Source organism: Dromiciops gliroides, chromosome 6 (assembly GCF_019393635.1).
Source record: "Dromiciops gliroides isolate mDroGli1 chromosome 6, mDroGli1.pri, whole genome shotgun sequence".
In the NCBI taxonomy this organism is placed as follows: domain Eukaryota; kingdom Metazoa; phylum Chordata; class Mammalia; order Microbiotheria; family Microbiotheriidae; genus Dromiciops; species Dromiciops gliroides.
Window position 1 is genome coordinate 234,986,169 of NC_057866.1, and position 18,456 is coordinate 235,004,624.

The following is an 18,456-nucleotide window of genomic DNA, read 5'->3' on the forward strand; positions in this document are numbered from 1 at the left end:
TCTATTACTTTTATATACCATAATTTGAGCAGTCATTCCCAAATTGATGAGTACCCCCTTAGTTTCCCATTCTTTGCAACTACAAAAAGGACTGCTATATATGTCCCTACATCTGACTCCTTTCTCTCTTTCTTTGATCTCTTTGGGCTACCTAGTAATGGTGAAGACTATACCCAGTTTAGTGACTTTTGGGGCCTGGTTCCTAATTATTTTTGAGAATTATGAGGCCAATTCACAGCTCCATTAATAGTACATAAATGTGTCTATTTTCCTTCATCCCCTCCAACATTTTTCATTTTTCATTTTTTGTTATCTTTGCCAGTCTGATGGGTATGAAAGATTTAGAGCATTTTTTCATATGGCTATTGGTAACTTGGGTTCCTTCCTTTGAAAACTGCTTATTCATATTCTTTGATCCATTTTTCAACTATGGAATAGCTCTTATTATAAACTTGAATTAATCCATTTTATATATATATATAAACACACACACGCACACATACACACATATATATGTATATGAAATGATACTTTTTTTGCGGGACAATGAGGGTTAAGTGACTTGCCCAGGGTCACACAGCTAGTAAGTGTCAAGTGGCTAAGGCCAGATTTGAACTCAGGTCCTCCTGAATCCAGGACCGGTGTTTTATCTACTGTGCCACCTAGCGGCCCCTGAAATGATGCTTTTATCAGAGAATCTTTCTGCAAAAATTATCTCCTTAAATTACCTGTTTCCCTTCTAATTTTTGCCACATTTGGTTTTGTTTGTGTAAAAAAATTTTAATTTCCTGATATCAAAATTGTTAATTTTATCTTCTGGGATATGCTATATCTCTTATTTATTTAATTTAAGATGTGACTTTTTTTCAAGCCATTAGAAGCTGATTCTCTTTTAGACAGGTTGAGTTTGAGACATCTTATGGGACATTTAGTTCAAAATGCCCAAAAGAAATTTGGGGCTTTGAGACTGGAACTCAAGAGAGAGATGAGGGCTGGATAAATAATAGGTCTGGAAATCATTGGCATAGCGATGATAAATGAATTCATGAGAGCTGATGAGACAGTAGAGAGGGGAAAAAGAGAAGATAACCTAAGGCAGCCTTGGGTGATACAGTTAGTGGTTTTGCCATGGATGAAAAGCCTGCAAAGGTTACTGAGAAGGAATAGACAGATAGGTAGCAGGAGAGCCAAGAGTGTCATGAGTGTCATGACAGTGTTGACAGAGTATCCAGGAGGAAGAGGTGATTGACAATGTCATAGGTTACTGAGGGGTCACAAAGGATGAGGACTTCACCCCACTTTGGCTTCTGTTGGTGCTGTTCCGTGGTCTTAGCCGTCAGATCTCCCACTTCTTTGGTTCCCAGGGCCTTCTTTGTCTGACCCCTTGGAGAAGACCCCACTTCTCAGCCAAGGTGGGGCTTTCTTTTGTATAGGCCTGGGCTACTTTTCCCCACCCTGCTCCTACCTCCTATGAGGTGGGTCTCTTTGGTCTTCACAGATACAACATAGCCCCAAAGGAGAAGACTTTGAATAGTCTAATCACGTGCCTTCCTCATGTCCTTCATTCCAAATACTGCCTGGAGTCATTCTTCAATAGTTAGCATTCTCCTATCCCTGGGTGCTAAAGGACAAGCCTCACTCCCCAGCCCCCTCTGCCTTCTCTCTCACTTCCATACACCTCAATGCTGCTCCTCTAATGCTCAACTTCAGATCTACCTGCCACTCTCCTTGTGCCTTCTGAAATTTGTTGTTCACTTGTCTTTCAGGCCTGTTCAACTCCTTTTGGTTTTCTTGGCAAAGATACCTTAGTGGGGGGCAGCTAGGTGGCGCAGTGGATAGAGCACTGGTCCTGTATTCAGGAGGACTTGAGTTCAAATCTAGCATCAGACACTTGACACTTACTAGCTGTGTGACCCTGGGCAAGTCACTTAACCCTTATTGCCCAGCAAAAAAAAAAAAAAGATACCAAAGTGGTTTGCCATTTCCTTCTTCAGCTTATTTTACCAGTGAGGAAACTGAGGCAAACAGGGTTAAGTGACTTGCTAGGGTCATACAGCTGGTAAGTGTCTGAGGCCAGATTGGAACTCAGGGAGATGAATCTTCTTGTCTTCAGGCTGTCACTCTATCCACTTTGCCACTGAGCTGTCCTGCCTTCTGGAATATTCACCTTATAATTAGCAAACTTCCTTTTATCTTAAATCTCTTCTGTTCTCCTTTTATCTAATACTGACTGAGACCTGCTTCCTACTAATGACATTGCTTCCTTAACCATCCTTTCCAGTACTAGCTATACATTCACTTAAAACTCACTGGTTGCTATGAGGAAGTTGGGATCCTCCTTGTTTCTCATTGCTACTTTCAGATTTTCTCTCTACCACTTGACTCTCTCTTATCTGTTGAGGTTCATGGTATACAGATTTCTTACCCTGGTCCAGATCCTGGTTGGCTATTATCTTTTGATCCTCAGAACATCATCTTTCCTTCCTCATTGAGTTCAGTGCCCGGTTTACAATATTTTTTCCAATCCAACTTCTGGCCTTATACTAAGATTTCCACATGCATATTGATATTTCCTCAAACTTCCCAGGTCCTCATTAGACTAGGTAGTACAGTTAATAGAGCATCAGCTGTGGGTTCAAATAGATGTATGACCCTGGGCAAATCACTTAGCCTCTGTTTTCCTGTTTCCTCATCTGCAAAATGGGAATAATAATAGCACTTACCTTCCAGGGTTGTTGTGAGGATCAAATAAGATGTTTGTCAAAGTGTTTAGCACATTTCCTGGCACATAGTAAGTACTATCTAAATGCTTGCTATAATGATGCTGATGATCTGACTCCTTCACTCTACCTCAGCTACATAGAGAGATGATTATACCCATAATCTTGCCATCATTCACAAGTGTTCTACTTTTGTGTTCATTAACTCTTTTTTTTTTTTAAGTGAGGCAGTTGAGGTTAAGTGACTTGCCCAGGGTCACACAGCTAGTAAGTGTTAAGTGTCTGAGGCTGGATTTGAACTCAGGTACTCCTGACTCCAGGGCCGGTGCTCTACCCACTGTGCCACCTGGCTGCCCCTCATTAACTCTTAAATCCTTTTATTTTATCATGATATTTCATCATTCCATATTTCCCTATGTCTTTCAACTCCAAGCATTATACTTTGTCCTCATTGTGATCTCTATTCCCTCTTCCCTTTTGCTTTTTTCCTCAGACTGTCACCCTCTCATTGGCTACCTGTGACATACTCTTCTCCTCCCTAACTCACCCTCTTGTTGGATGGCTTCAACTCCACACTGTTCTCAGGCTGGATTCCTTGACCCTTTGTCCTGCCATCGATCACTGCTTGCCATGCCCACATATGGATTACTCCTGTTCTGCGTCTTTTATTTCTGTTTGTGTGCTGCTTAATGGAGCTGGAGAAAATCAGGGAACTATGTTGTATCCACCATAGAATTGTATTTAATCTCAACAGGGCCCCCACTGCTTACAAGGCAAGCCATTTACTACTCCCTAAATGACTTACTATCTCACTCTCTGCAGTGACTATTTTAGACCTTATCTCCTCTGATCAAGCCTGCCTTAGCTCTCTCTCCCTCCAGCTTCTCTTGCTGTGGACCTTTTTGTAGAAAAAAATGAAACTGTGCACCAAGAGCTCCTCTCCTCATCTCATATTCTTCTGAAATTGTACTTTATCTTTTCCTTTACTCCAATAACTGATTAAGAGTTCACCCTTCTCCTTGTCACGCTCAGTCTTGCTACCTTTGATCCCATCCTCCTCATGTTTTCATGAGCATAATGGCCATAGTCTCATCCTCTCTTGTTTTCAAATCTCTCCCTATTTACCTGTTGCCTACAAATATTCCTATCCCCTCCCCCAACCATCCTTTAAAAAACCCTCTCATTTGCTTCTACTATCCCTTCATCTCTCCTGCCTTCTCTGTTCCAACTCCTTGAGAAATTTGTCCACATACAATATGCCTTTACTTTCTCTTCTCTCCATCTCTTCTAGACCCTCCGTGATCTGGCTTCTGACCTTATCATTCAACTGAAACAGCTCTCTTTGAAGTTACCAATGATTTATTAATTGATAAATCTAATGACCTTTTTTCTTTAATAGTTAGGAGAGGGGCAGCTAGATGGCGCAGTGGATAGAGCACCGGCCCTGGAGTCAGGAGTACCTGAGTTCAAATCCGGCCTCAGACACTTAACACTTACTAGCTGTGTGACCCTGGGCAAGTCACTTAACCCCAATTGCCTCACTAAAAAAAAAAAAAATAGGAGAGTGTAGAAATGGAATATATGCAAGTTCCCTTTAGAAAAATTCGGTGTGACTTTCTTTCCTTGGCTAAACATGATTAACTCACCGGTCAGGAGTGGTTGAAGATTATATTTAGGTTCAAATGATCATGAATTTTAAGCTGGAAAAGATGTTTGAAGCCATCTAGTTCAGCCCCTGAGACTAAGGACCAGAGAGAGGCTTGCCCAAGGCCACAAAGTCCCGTCCTGACTTCTCCCTATGGATCATGTCTCTAGCGTGCGATGTTCTTCACCATCTAGAATAATGTAAAAATCATTTCAAATGTAATCTTGAAGCTTGAGCATTACAAGAGAAAAGTTGAACTGATTACCCCCTTGGGTAGAAGACCAAAGAACCATGAAATGCTTTGTTTATAGTTTTGCTTTTGATTATAAAAAAATTTTCATTCTGCTCACATTGCTGCTCACCTTGAACAAATCTCCAATAGAGAAGATGGCATAAAGATGTCTCTCCATGGTTAATTTAACATTTTTTCCTATCATAGTATCCATCCCAGATGGGGAAACAGAGACCTAGGAAGGAAGGGGTGGAAGAGTGATGACTGGCCCAAGGTCACACAGGTGGTCATTATCAAAGGTGGAAATTGAATCCAGGTCTTTGAACTCCAGAGCCCATGAGTTCTCTCTTTAGGCAGGCCATTCTACTGCATCAGCCTGCCCAAAGAGAGAACTCATGGACTGTATCAACAATTTGACCGTTTTATTTTTATTTTTATTTTTTTGAGGTGACAAAGGCTTTATTTTCTTCTCATGAGAAGGAGGCACCCTAGTGTGCGGCTAGTGGGTGCCCAGAAAGGGGGCTCGCAGGCCCTGTTTTATACCCTAGTCCCTAACGCGAATGGACCTTCCCCTTTTTCATCACTGGTCGGGGTTACAATCTACGTGGAAAAACTAGCTAATTGGAACGCAGTATTCCCACCCCTCTTCCTTGTATGGGCATAACTCAGGAGTGGACCTTATACTTCCTTATATAGACAGAACTCTGGAGAGGACCTAATTGAGACCAGGGCTCCTTGAACCATGTGACCTTGCTAACCTGAGGGGGAGGAGGGGATCTGAGACCTTTGTCCTACAAACAGGTCAGGGGAGTATGACCAACTTGTTATATCCACATTGAGAGGAGACAATTACCCATTTCTCACAATCCCTCCTCTTTATTTTTGACTATTTGGCTCCTCTCATTCCATTTATTGAATATTTCCTCTGCCTTTTGGTCTAAATCTGTGAATCCTATGCTATCTAGGCAGATTAGAGCATCAGATGACCCTTTCTTTCTTGATTTAGACTCAGATTTGAAGAAATGCTCAGATGCCATGGTAAAGGGGGTGACCAGCCACACCAACCCACAAGTCCCAGCCCAGTTAGGGGGTAAGGTTGATCTTCCACCACAATACCACCATAGGTCAGCTCAGGGGAGGATCAGGGATGAAAAATCTACCGAGTTATTCTCGGTTACTTCCCATGTTTGGACACAACTCATATTACCCAAGACCAGAAAACCTCTCACCCATCTGGAGAGACAGGCAGGATGGTTTCCTGGGACTCCAACAAAAGTGGGTATGATCTTTTCTGCTGTCCTTTTTATCACAGGGAAGAGTAGCTCCAAATCCCTGCAACTCTCACCCTTTGCCAACCCATTTTGGTATAATTGAAGGACACACCAGAACCCCTCCAGGCTAATCTGGACTTTGAGTATGGGCAGCTGGTCTTCCCAAAGCACTGACCCATTCCATCTGAGCATTTGAATCTCCAAACCCAGTCTCTGTCTCCACTGTCTGTCTCACATCCTTAACTTCACTGGCCTGTTGGGTTTCCTAATTTCCCTTCTGGACTTAGAGAAGTTATTTCTGGAGTCTTAAAAGGATAGGGGGATGTAGGATCCATGAGATTTTCAAAGGATATTCCTATTCTTCCTACGGGATCAGTTCTTCCTTCAGATGCCCATATACCAAATCCTTTTTGCTCCTCCACTACTTGTTTGCCTGAGCAGCTCCCACTACCCCAAAATGTTACCTCCCTTCCCCTTTTTTGTACCAGGCTTAGTATATCATACATTAAAGTCTTTTTAAACTTCACCCTCGGTCAATCAGATTCCTTATTAACAGTCCACTGCTCATGTTTTGGCTCTGGTTTTTCTTCTGGAAAAGATGCCCCTTTTACTTGAGAGTAGTGAGTCCAGTTTTGCTCCTCAGTCCTCACTGCAATGTCAGTGAAAAGTAACACCAGGAATGGCCCTTCCCAATCAGGCTCCAACTTGTTTCTCTTTCAGGCTCTTATCAATACCCAGTCTCCAGGCTTAAATTGGTGAGCTGGAAACTCGAGGAGTCTAGGCCAGAAGTCCCTTCTGTCAGAGTAAAGAAACAGAGGCAGAGAGGCCAGAAATATCTGAGAAACATGCTTTTCATTTCTATTATTGGGAACTGTTTCCCTTCCCAAGTAAGGATCACATATACATTTAAGGCTTGGCATACCCAATTTTCATTAGACCCAAATTTAGGCAAAAGGACTGAACCTCCCTTGAGGGGAACCCCAGCCCATATTAGGCAACAATATAATATTTTATCTTTCTTGCATTTTCCTTTATACTTCTCAAGTTTATCCCAAATATCTAATTTGTCTCCCAAAGGGCTGTCTTTGGGAATTTTAGGGAGGTGTACTTTCTTCCTTTTCTGTGTCACTAGACTTGGCATTCCTCATCTTTAATGAACCCTTTGAATTCTTGGGGACCACCCCTGCCTGGTACACTACTTGGCATCTCCTGGTACATTGCTTGGCACACCTGGTGCTTACAGACTCCAATCGCCTGGCACACTGCTTGGCCTGGTTGGCACACCTGGCACCTATGGACTTTAACCGCCTGGTACACTGGTTGACATGCCTGGCACCTTGGCACCCCAGGTACCTACGGACTTTAACCACCTGGCACCCTGGTTGGCATGCCTGGCACCTTGGCACCCCAGGTACCTACGGACTTTAACCACCTGGCACCCTGGTTGGCATGCCTGGCACCTTGGCACCCCAGGTACCTACGGACTTTAACCACCTGGCACCCTGGTTGGCATGCTTGGCACCTTGGCACCCTAGGTACCTATGGACTTTAACCGCCTGGCACCCTGGTTGGCACACCTGGCACCTTGGCATACACGGAACTGCCTGGCACCATGGCACACCCAAAACCAAGAGAATCCAGGAACCCCAGGATCCTACATCAGGAGTGAAAAGCTGTTCCAGTGAGAGATGCCAAGAATGCCCCATGCTGTTAAAAACTTCCCTAAGCCACCTGCAAAGGAGTCCATAAAGTGATCATCTTTACCCTTCTAATTTAATATAAGACAATTAAAGAATCTAATACCATTGATACCAGTTGCCATGGCCAAATTCAACATTGTGTTTATCATGCCACCTGGGATGATCATGGGGGTTACCATAAAAGAACAAAAGTTGCCAAGTCTCATGGAATACAGTACAGTCTTCTCTCCCAGTGGATAGGTGGCACCTTGTTTGCTCAGATCTGATAACTCAGAAGAAAGGCAATTAATGTAAAAGAATGAATATCTAAAAGCTTCAGGGAAGGCTTTCAGTTAACCAATAAACTCAAACAGTATTTAAATTAACCCTTAGCAAAATCACAAAACCAATTTACAATAGCATGCAACAACTGCTAAATATTACCGTAATTTCCATCTGTCGACAGTTTACCAATTAAAACATGGAATCAGTTTTCTCAGGATTTTAAAGTAGAATTCTCAAACTTTTTTTTTTTAACTTTTTCTTTTCTAAGAAAAGGCACTGAATTCACACTCCCCTTTCCCAAGCAAATGAATTGCCTGGGGCTAATCCATCTTTGTTAATCCTAGACTCTAGTAGGACCCAGAGGCCTCCCTCACCTTTCCCAAGCAAACCCTTTTGTTTTTCTAATGGCCCTAGTTTACCGGATAAGTTCCCTGGGGCAAATTAAAAGAACCCCCTCCTCACAAAACCTAACCAAAGGTCTGACACTCTGAGTAAACTCCAGGACCACCACCCTTCACTCCAGTCTCCTCCACCCCCAGGGAAGACAAGATTAGGTGTGGCTGCTTTCCTTGTGGCGTGAGGGGGAGAGTGAGATGACCTGAGGGATCTGGAGCTGCCTCTCACCCAAATTCCCTCAGCTACCACCAGTGGGGGATGGCCCTCCCCCAACAAGATACCCCTACAATCAGATGATGACCCCATCGGACCGAGCCATGCCTCCGTACCATGCTCTCTTCTCATGTAATGAAATTCAGGGACCTCTCTCCTGGCTTTCCCGCCCAAAGAAAACATTATACTAAACCCCGATAACATTTTGCTCTATCCTCACAATCCTGGGAGGTAAACTTTCATTCATAAATTCACCCAATACCCCTGCAAAAGACCTATAGCAGTGACTCCCGACCATGAGCCTAACAAACCAGAGGGCTGGCTTTTCCTTCCTCACCACGGCAATCCCTGTTTTGATAAATTCTTACCAGCTTGGTGAGCCTGCTCCACCCTGCGTTTGCGATGTCTCTGCTGAGTTCCTTGAACTCAGGAGTTGGGGGTGGCCCCCTCCGGGCTCCGGCTCCGACCATCGCAGGTGAAGGGCGCTGGGAGTGCTGGAACCCGGAGGGCCCCGCTGCTCCTTACATCTCGGTGGGACCTCCAATTGTGAGGGAAAAATTCATCCTCTTCTCAATAATTCTCAGGAACTCAGCAGCGAGGTGACAAAGGCTTTATTTTCTTCTCATGAGAAGGAGGCACCCTAGTGTGCAGCTAGTGGGTGCCCCCCCCCCGTTTTATTTTTAATTTAAATTTTTTTCAAGAGGAATACTTTCATAGAATTATTCATTTAGAGCTGAAAGCTTCTTAGAGGTTATATAAATCATCTCATTTTACAAATGAGAAACGGAGACTTAGAGATGTGAGATGACTTGTACAAGGTCACAAAGGTTCTGAGCCCTGATATTAGTTTGATCCTTGATTTCTAAGTCCTGCTGCTGTTTGAGACCACAGCCTCCCCAGCACAATGTCCTTTAGTCAGCCTAATCTGCTAATATTTCTGGGGAAGGGAGGGTCGCAGGATGCCTGCAAGGACTTTGGGCAGACCCCAAATATCAGAAGAGCTGGAACTTGAACCCCAGATCCTTGGACTCCAAATCCAGAATTCTTTCCACCCTATCACATTGCCTTGAAATGCCCCTCGTTAGCAGGAATGTTAAAATTTATTCGCATGTGTTAGTTATTGGCCATTGAGGTGTGGGTTTTCTTTTTTGCTTGTAAGCATTGATTCCACGAATTCTCACTTTTTGCTTTTCATGATAGGTTTATTTTCGGACAGTAGAACTTATAGAGGCTCCAATAGCAGGGTCCTTCGGCTTAAGTTTCTACTTCAAAATTAATGGACTTCCCATATTTATCAAAGGATCTAACTGGATTCCAGCAGACTCCTTCCAGGATAGAGTCACCTCGGACTTGTAAGTTAGAATTCACAGTCCTTTGTTCATTTCTCAAAGTGTTATGTAGTCTTTAAGAGTCAGTCATACTCTGCTAGGGTAACACTACAAGGAACTGATGCTTTGGAACATAATAAACTCTAGCCTGTAGGCGGTATCACATTTAATCCATCACAGATAGGTGACAACATAGCAGTTTTGTTTGCCAGAGAAGATTCCATAATTTGCTTACATATTTAGCTACTTTGGAGAACAGTGCCCTCTGGGCTAATCCACATTTTGAAAAACTGGTTCCTGAATAATGAATTGTCTGTGCTCCTTGCTATTTAAAAAAATGATTAAAAAACAAAGCAAAACACACTAACCTTGGAATATGCCTTGCCTCTATTTTCTGTATGAGGCTTACTTGTCTCCTACTTTGATCTTGAAGATGAAAATTAGATTAATTTAAAATTTTTTTAATTGGTGGAAAAAGTTGGAGATAACTTGTCTTGAGTTCAACAGCTTTTTTTTTCCCAATATGGACTTAGAAACATTTCACTGAACATATGTAACAGATTCTCTTCAAAATCTCTATTATATTAAAATGAACATTTTCCTTACAGTATTGAGAAAGTTTTTCCTAGATTTTGAAGTTTACCATGACTTTGAAATGCAACATATTATTTGGTATTTTGTGTTAAAAGTATGGCTGGTACCCTCATGCTTGATATTTGTCAAATGATTCACAGTAACTTCCTTTATTTTTATTAAAATATAATTCTGTTTCGTAATTTATTTGTATTTATATTTTACAATTTCCCTAGAAGGTCAAGCTCTTAAGGCACAGGATCTGGGGTCAGGAATTTTTTTTGGATATAGATTATTTAAAAAAAATTTTTTTTTAGACAGATGTTTTTGACTTGATTTCTTTGTATGTGGGACCCATGGATGGAACGGGGTCCTAGTTCATCCTTTCCGTCCCCACCCTTACCCCCAATTCTGTGCCTTTCTTTTTTCTTTTTTTTTTGGTGGGGCAATGAGGGTTAAGTGACTTGCCCAGGGTCACACAGCTAGTAAGTGTCAAGTGTCTGAGACCGGATTTGAACTCAGGTCTTCCTGAATCCAGGGCCGTGCTTTATCCACTGCACCACCTAGCTGCCCCTTTTTTCTTATTTTAAAAATTCTTAACAAACGTCAACTAGAGAACATGGTTGCTTATACCCAATAGAACAGAAAGGGTTGTTATGTGAAGCTGAGAATGTCTGTTACGTACAACTTGCATTCCTTTAAAAAGGTATAATAAATTCAACATGTTACTTTCAAAGCTGTTCTGCTTGCTGTGTGATTTCTTCTGGCATTCTTTCTGTGTAATTCAAAAACATGTTTTAATGACCCTCTTTTCTTTCTTTTCTTTTCCTTTTTTCTCTTTAGGTCACAGCCATATGCTAGCTTCCCTCTTCCTTCCCACCTCCCAGATTGAGGAAAAACAAAACAAAACAAAACCTTTTAATAATTATATGTAGTCAAGCAAAACAAAAGTCCACATTGGCTATGTCCAAAAATGAGTGTCTTATTCAGCAACATGAGTCCATTCCCTCTCTGTCAGGAGGTGGGTAGCATGTTTCATCATTAGTCTCTTGGGATCCTACTTGGTCATTGCATCGATCAATTTCTAAGTCTTTTATAGTCATTTATCTTTATAGTATTGTTATGCAAATGATTTTCTTGATTCTGCTCACTTTAGTCTAAATCAGTTCATATTAGTCTTCCCAGGTTTCTTTGAAATGATCCCTTTTGTTATTTTTTTTCTTTTTTTTGCGGGGCAGTGAGGGTTAAGTGACTTGCTAATAAGTGTCAAGTGTCTGAGGCCGGATTTGAATTCAGGTCCTCCTGAATCCAGGGCTGGTGCTTTATCTACTGAACCACTTAGCTGTCCCCGTTATTTCTTATATTGCAATAATTTTCCATTATATTCATATGCTATATCTTTTTTATTCAGTCCTCGGTTGATGGGAACCCATAGGTTTCCAGATCTTTGCTATAATAGAGCTGCTATGATTGAATGAATGATTGAATGAATGAAATATTTATTAAGCACTTACTATATGCAAAGCATTGGAGATAGAAATAGAAAAGCAAGACTCTCCCAGCTCTCAAGGCACTCATATTTTATAAGTTACGAATATTTTTAAATTAATGACACCGCTTCCTCTTTTTTTGATTTCTTTGGGGTATGGACCTAGTAGTGGTATCGCTGGGTCAAAAGGTATGCATAGTTTAGTGACTTTTTGTGCATGACATTGCTTTTCAGAATGTCTGGACCATTCATAGCTCCAACAATAGTGCAAAAGTGTACCTGTTTTTGTTTTGTTTTGTTTTGCAGGGCAGTGAGGGTTAAGTGACTTGCCCAGGGTCACACAGCTAGTTAAGTGTCAAGTGTCTGAGACCGGATTTGAACTCAGGTACTCCTGAATCCAGGGCCAGTGCTTTATCCACTACACCACCTAGCTGCCCCCTGTTTTTGTAGCCTCTCCAACAACTGTCATTTTTTTGGTCATCTTTGCCAACCATATTTGTTCCTGAAGTGTAAAATGAGTTGTTTTAATTTGATTTTTAATTATTAATAATTTAGAGCATCTTTTCATATATATATATATATATATATATTTGAAAACTACTTATTCATATCCTTTCACCATTTATCTGTTGAAGAGTGGCTTTTGTCCTTAGAATTTTGAATTAGCTTCTCATAGGGCCTATACATGAGATCTTTATCAGACAAACTTTCTGCAAAGTTTATTTTTTTTCTTCCTCAATAATTTGTTTTTCCTCGAGTCAGCTTTTAATCAAGGTGTCTTGATCCATTACTGAGCTATCTCTTGTCGGTTTATGGGAGATATTCCTAAAATAACTGGATGGGCCTCTTTCTTAGTTTGATTGTTCATATGATAGGTTAGAAGAAAACAAGTAGAGACGAATTAAAGAGAGAAGCTTTAGGAGGAGGAGGAATAAAGAGCTTGGTGCTCATGTCAGAGTTTTGGTTTCAACTGCTAATTTTTACTACACTTCTTTTCAATTGATGTTTCAACACACTGAGAGTACTTTTCCCCCCTCCCATAGCCAAGCCCCTTCCTATCCTGGTCTACCCAGAACCCATCTGGGTGCTTGACTGCTCATAAGACTTAGATGAGATGGGACTTATCAGCTGTTTTCCATCCAGTGAGATGAAGGACCTGTAGGCCTTATGATCTTTCTTACCCCTATCCCTTGGGGATCCCCAGCACTGTCATCTATCCCACTGATGTAGCTAAGGATTCTTGGACCTTGCCATGCTCCCCACAGCTATACCCTTAGGACTTCCTTTACGTAAACCCTGAAGCTGAGCTTTCTTTTATTTGTTGCCTCTCCTAATTAGTGTGTAATTTCCTGAAGAACAGTAATCATCTCTTTTTTTCTGTTTTCATCCATAAAACCTAGCAAAGTGTCTGGTACATAGTAAGCCCTTAATAACTACTTTGCATTCATTCGTTATAAGCATAAGACTTCTTTGTAGTGCAGGTATAAAAGTATTCTATGCCTAATGCCAATATTTGCATTTTTATCTGTTTTTATTTTATTAGGGAGGTTACTTGAAGCCTAGAGTTATTCATTCACCTTACAGTGTTCTTATTTTCATATCATGAGATATTTGGTTTTTATTCCAGTCTTCAGCAATGTAAATTGTGTCCATCAGTGGAATACCCAGTTATTCTTCAATTTCTTTTCTTTTAAAAATGTTATAAGTGCTTAAAAAATCCATTTCTATCACTTGCTAATGAAGTCATAGAAAGCACAGTTAAACCACAGAAAAGCAAAACATTGGCTCTGTCACTGTTTGCCTCATTTTCCACATAAATTACAGTATCTCTCTGAGAGTTACTGTGTCTCTGAAGTCATTATTGGGACCTGCATGGATACCTTATTGTGGTCATTGTGCAATCTGTTCCCTTGCTGCTTTCTCTTTATTTTACTCAGCATCAGTTTATACAAATATTCCCATGTTTCTCTGAATTATTTACTCATTTTTAATGAGACAGTGATATTACATTAGATTCATATACCATATTTTGGTTCATATCACTCTTTAATCAGAAGGTATCCACTTATTTCCAGTTATTTTTGCTATCGCAAAAAGTATTACAATGAATATTTTGGTTTATTGAGACTTTTCCCACTGTCGCTGACTTCCTTGGGATATATGTCTCATATTGCTATCTCTGGATCAAAGATCAGGTACAGTTTTGTGACTTCTACTATCATTCCATATTGTTTTGTAGAAGTTATACCTATTCACAGCTCTACCAACAATGTATGAGTATTCTCTTTTCACAGCCCCTCCATGTAACCTTTTCCTTATTTTTTCTGTGAAACCTGAGTTGTTTTAGCTTTCATCCTTATTATAGTGTTTTTGTTTTCTTTTTTTTTAATAGATTAACTTTCAAATAATTTAGGACTTCATTAATTTGTTGTGCTTTTTCTATTTTTTTCTTATTGTATATTATGTTTTGTATTTGTAGGTTTCAGAAGCTTTTATATTTAACTCTGTTCTTCCATAGATTACGACTTCTTTTGCAATCTGCTGTGGATGCTAACATGAATACTCTGCGAGTTTGGGGAGGGGGTATTTATGAGCAAGATGAATTCTATGAAATCTGTGATGAACTGGGACTAATGGTAAATACATACTTTGTTCTTTTGTGTTTTATTTGACCAATTTTCTATTCATAAGATATTTGCATGTTGCCAATTTGACACAATTTTCTCTTTGATGCTGTGATTTAATTTAGTCATTTTTGTAAAGTTCTTATATTTAAATGTGATCAGAAAATGGTGTATACTATAAGAAAAGTATTTAAGACATCACTCAATCCCAAAGTATTTATTGGCAGTGACTGAGGAGAGCTATTGGGAGGAGAGGAAGAGTTTTGACCCCCTGGCCTCCTGGGAACCCTGGAGAATGGGGAATGCCTTTTAAGTATTGTTTTTCCTCAAAGTCAGGGCAAACATTTGAGTTGTTTGAACAATAAAAAGTGTAATTGAGAGTAGCAAGGAGTAGTGGGAATGAAATTCAGTAAACATTTCTTTAACTCCAGTTCTGTGTGAGGCTTTCCAGCAATATCAGATCGTGGATAGAGAACCGGCCCCAGAGTCCTTCAAATCCTGCCTCAGATACTTAGTGACTGACTGTGTGATCCAGAGGAGATCACTTCCCTTCCGGACAGACTTCTAAGGCTCTAGTAGATCAGAGAACAGCTGTCTATTTGTGTTGGCATGATGAAACCTTATACCAATGAAATCAGACAAAAAAAAAAAAGGAAAGAAGAAAGAAAAGAAAAAGCAACACTGACTGCTGGTGGGAACACAACAACAGAAATGAAACTGGCTCTTCATGGCATCTACAATCAAATAAGGTAGCCATGGCATGTCCAGAAACAAGGATGAACTAACCTCAAGTGGTACAAACACAGGTGGTCTCCAGAATGTTGTAAGAAAATCTGGAAGCTCACTTTGAGCTGAGAAAGTCAGGAAAGCTTTTTTTTTTTAAACCTCTATTTTAAAAATAAATGTATATTGATATATTTTGCATTTAAATTACCTCTACTTCCTCCTTTATCCCTCTTCCCTTTGTCTTTCCTCTTCCAGAGAGCTATCCTATTTAACACTTTTCTTTTGTTAAAGAAAAAAGGCAGAAGAGGGGGAAAATGATTGTAAACAATTAATGATGAAAAAAGAATCTGTTATTCTATGCAGTGTTCCACACCCATTGACCTCCCCCCTCTCCAGAGGAAATGGAAGAGGTGTCTTCTCATATCTTTTATTTGCAAGGAAACCTTGATGGAAAAAGTAATGTCTGAGCTGGAGGGAAGGATCATGACAGGTGGAGTTGAGGAGGGGGTGTGTTTTAGGTGAAGAAGACATGTCCAAATGAGTGCATGGGGTAGGGGTGAATACATTACAGGTTGGTCATCAGCCAGTAGGCAGAGGGCCTCTAACATTTTTTGATTAGAATATGACATGGTTTAAATGCCCATACTTAGTAGCTCTCTCAAGGACAGCTTGGAGAGGAGAGATATTGGAAGCAAAGAGACCAGTTAGACAACTATTAGAATCCATTCATTGATTCAGCTGACATATTATGCACCTGGCTCTGTGCTACAGGCTTAGGTTACAGTCCTTGTCCTCCAAGGGATTACATTTTGTCAGGGAAAGTAACAGGTTCACGTAAGTAAATGCAAAGTAGTTAAAAGGAAATTTAAGAAAGTAAGGAAGCACAGGAGAAATCAAGAAAGGCTCACGATCTAAGCTTTGAAGGAAGTAAGGAATTTTCACAAGTGGCTGCGGGGAGGGAGTACATGCCTAGCATGGGGGAGGTAGCTTGTGCACAGAGGATCTTGGGAGATGAAATGACACAGATGAAGAGCAGAGACCAGTTTGGATGGAATGTGAGGTGTGTGGAGGGCTATCATTATGTTCTAATTCTGGAAAGGTAGACTGGAGCTAGAAAAGCCCGGGGCCGGTCAAATTGGAAATGTCCAGTAGGCAGTTGTTGATGAAGGACTAGCATGGAGAAGAGATGCTAAGGTTAGAGTTACAGATCTGTGTATCACCTGCATAATGCTGCTAGTTGAGCTATGGGAATTGATGAAATGAGGCCTGAACTAGTGTGTGAATGGAGTGAAGGGGATTATGTCGGGGCGATTGAGGAGGAAAAATCCACCGAACTTGGCAATTGATTGTCCGTGGGAAATGGGGAGGCAAGACAGGTTTGGGGACTAAGACTTAGTATGAGTTCCTCATGGAACATTGGGGTGTAGATATCCAACAGACATTTGGAAATATGGGGTCTGGGAGAACCTGGGCTTGAAAGTATCCCTGTGGGTGGTAACTGAAATCATGACAATAGTCAAGGGAGGAGAGTATACAAAGCAGAGAAAAGTGGAATAAAGTTTAGAATTTAGGGCAGGGGTTCTTTTTGAATATGATTTGATAGTAGTGCTTCCACATAATTGGTTTCCTTTGTCATCCTATACATTTTGTTTTATGCATTTTAAAACATAATTCTGACGAGGGGGTCCATAGACTCCACCAGACTGCCAAAGGGGTCCATGACATAAAAAAAGGTTAAGAACCCTTGGTATGGGGGACATCCTTGTGCATAAAAGAGGAAAAGTACCAAATTATCTCTAAATGCTTAAACATCTTAAAGTATTGAGTATTCCATATGAATACACATTAAGTTCTTGTGCTTAGTTTTTAAATTAAAGAACTTGATAAAGACCTTTATTTTTTGACTTTTTTTTTTTTTTGCAGGGCAGTGGGGGTTAAGTGACTTGCCCAGGGTCACACAGCTAGTGAGTGTCAAGTGTCTGAGGTCGGATTTGAACTCAGGTCTTCCTGAATCCAGGGCTGGTGCTTTATCCACTCTGCTGTCTAGCTGCTCCCCAAGACCTTTATTTTTTCAAAAGCGTGATGAGAGATCAAAGGAGCTTATCTCTTTCAGTTAATTCAACAAACAAAAACTGTCCATTGAGTTTCTGGCACAGAGTAAGATTATGTACTAGAGATAGGAAGTAAAAAATGAAATTGTCTCTGCCCTAGGGGAGCTTGTATTTCCTCTAATCATGCCTGTAGGAAGCATGATTGTTCAGATCTTTCATAAGCCACAGCCGAGGTTTCTTCCATTGTTCACACAACGGTGACAAATATCTTTTTTTTTTAATTTTTGGTGAGGCGATTGGGGTTAAGTGACTTGCCTAGGGTCACACAGCTAGTAAGTGTTAAGTGTCTGAGGCTGGATTTGAACTCAGATCCTCCTGACTCCAGGGCTGGTGCTCTATCCACTGGGCCACCTAGCTGCCCCGGTGACAAATATCTTAACTGAAGGCACCATATCCATTAGGGAAAAAAAGAAATGCATGAGTATTGGCTTGGCAAGCCAAACCTATAAAAGGGTAGCAAATATAAAGGATTTAATTATCTTTATGTGTCATATTCACATGGGCTGGGCTTAATTATAATGTTCTTTTTAACATAGACATATATGAAAAGGATGAAGCAATAAAGCCAACCATTCATTAAGCAGTTGTATGCAGAGTACTGTGCTAGGTTTGTGGGGAAGAGACAAAGTTTAGATAGGAGGTAGTCCTGGCCTTCAAGAAATTTACCTTCCAGGGCAGCTAGGTGGCGCAGTGGATAAAGCACTGGCCTTGAATTCAGTAGGACCTGAGTTAAAATTCGGCCTCAGACACTTGACACTTACTAGCTGTGTGACCCTGGGCAAGTCACTTAACCCCCATTTCCCCGCTCCCCCCCACAAAATAATAATTTTACCTTGCAGTAGTGATAAGGATACTAACAGGTAGGTACAGTTTACACTGATCATGTAATACTGTGTAATAAGGAATGAAATGATTAAACACTATGTGCAATATGAGGAAGAAAGGCTATTTACCAAGTTGGGCTTGGGGCTTTTTGGAGGAAATGGCATTTGAATTGGGCTTTAAAAATTTGAGTAGACTGGTAAGGAGAAGGAGGGGAGGATATTCTATCAGTCAATCAACAAACAGGGACAGACTCAGTGCCATACTATGCTGGGTGCTAGAGATAAGATGAGAAAAATGAAACTGTTCCTCCCTTCAGGGAGTTTATATGCTATTAGGGGA

General features: G+C 40.8%; 1 protein-coding gene across 1 annotated transcript in view; it reads left to right on the forward strand.

Annotated features, from left to right (window-relative positions):
* MANBA (mannosidase beta) overlaps positions 1-18,456 on the forward strand; it is a 117,702-nt gene that overhangs the window by 45,807 nt on the left and 53,439 nt on the right. The window contains exons 8-9 of the mRNA XM_043972921.1: positions 9,642-9,793; positions 14,350-14,467. Of these exons, the coding sequence (XP_043828856.1) occupies positions 9,642-9,793; positions 14,350-14,467 (270 nt within the window). The remainder of the gene's footprint in view (positions 1-9,641; positions 9,794-14,349; positions 14,468-18,456) is intronic.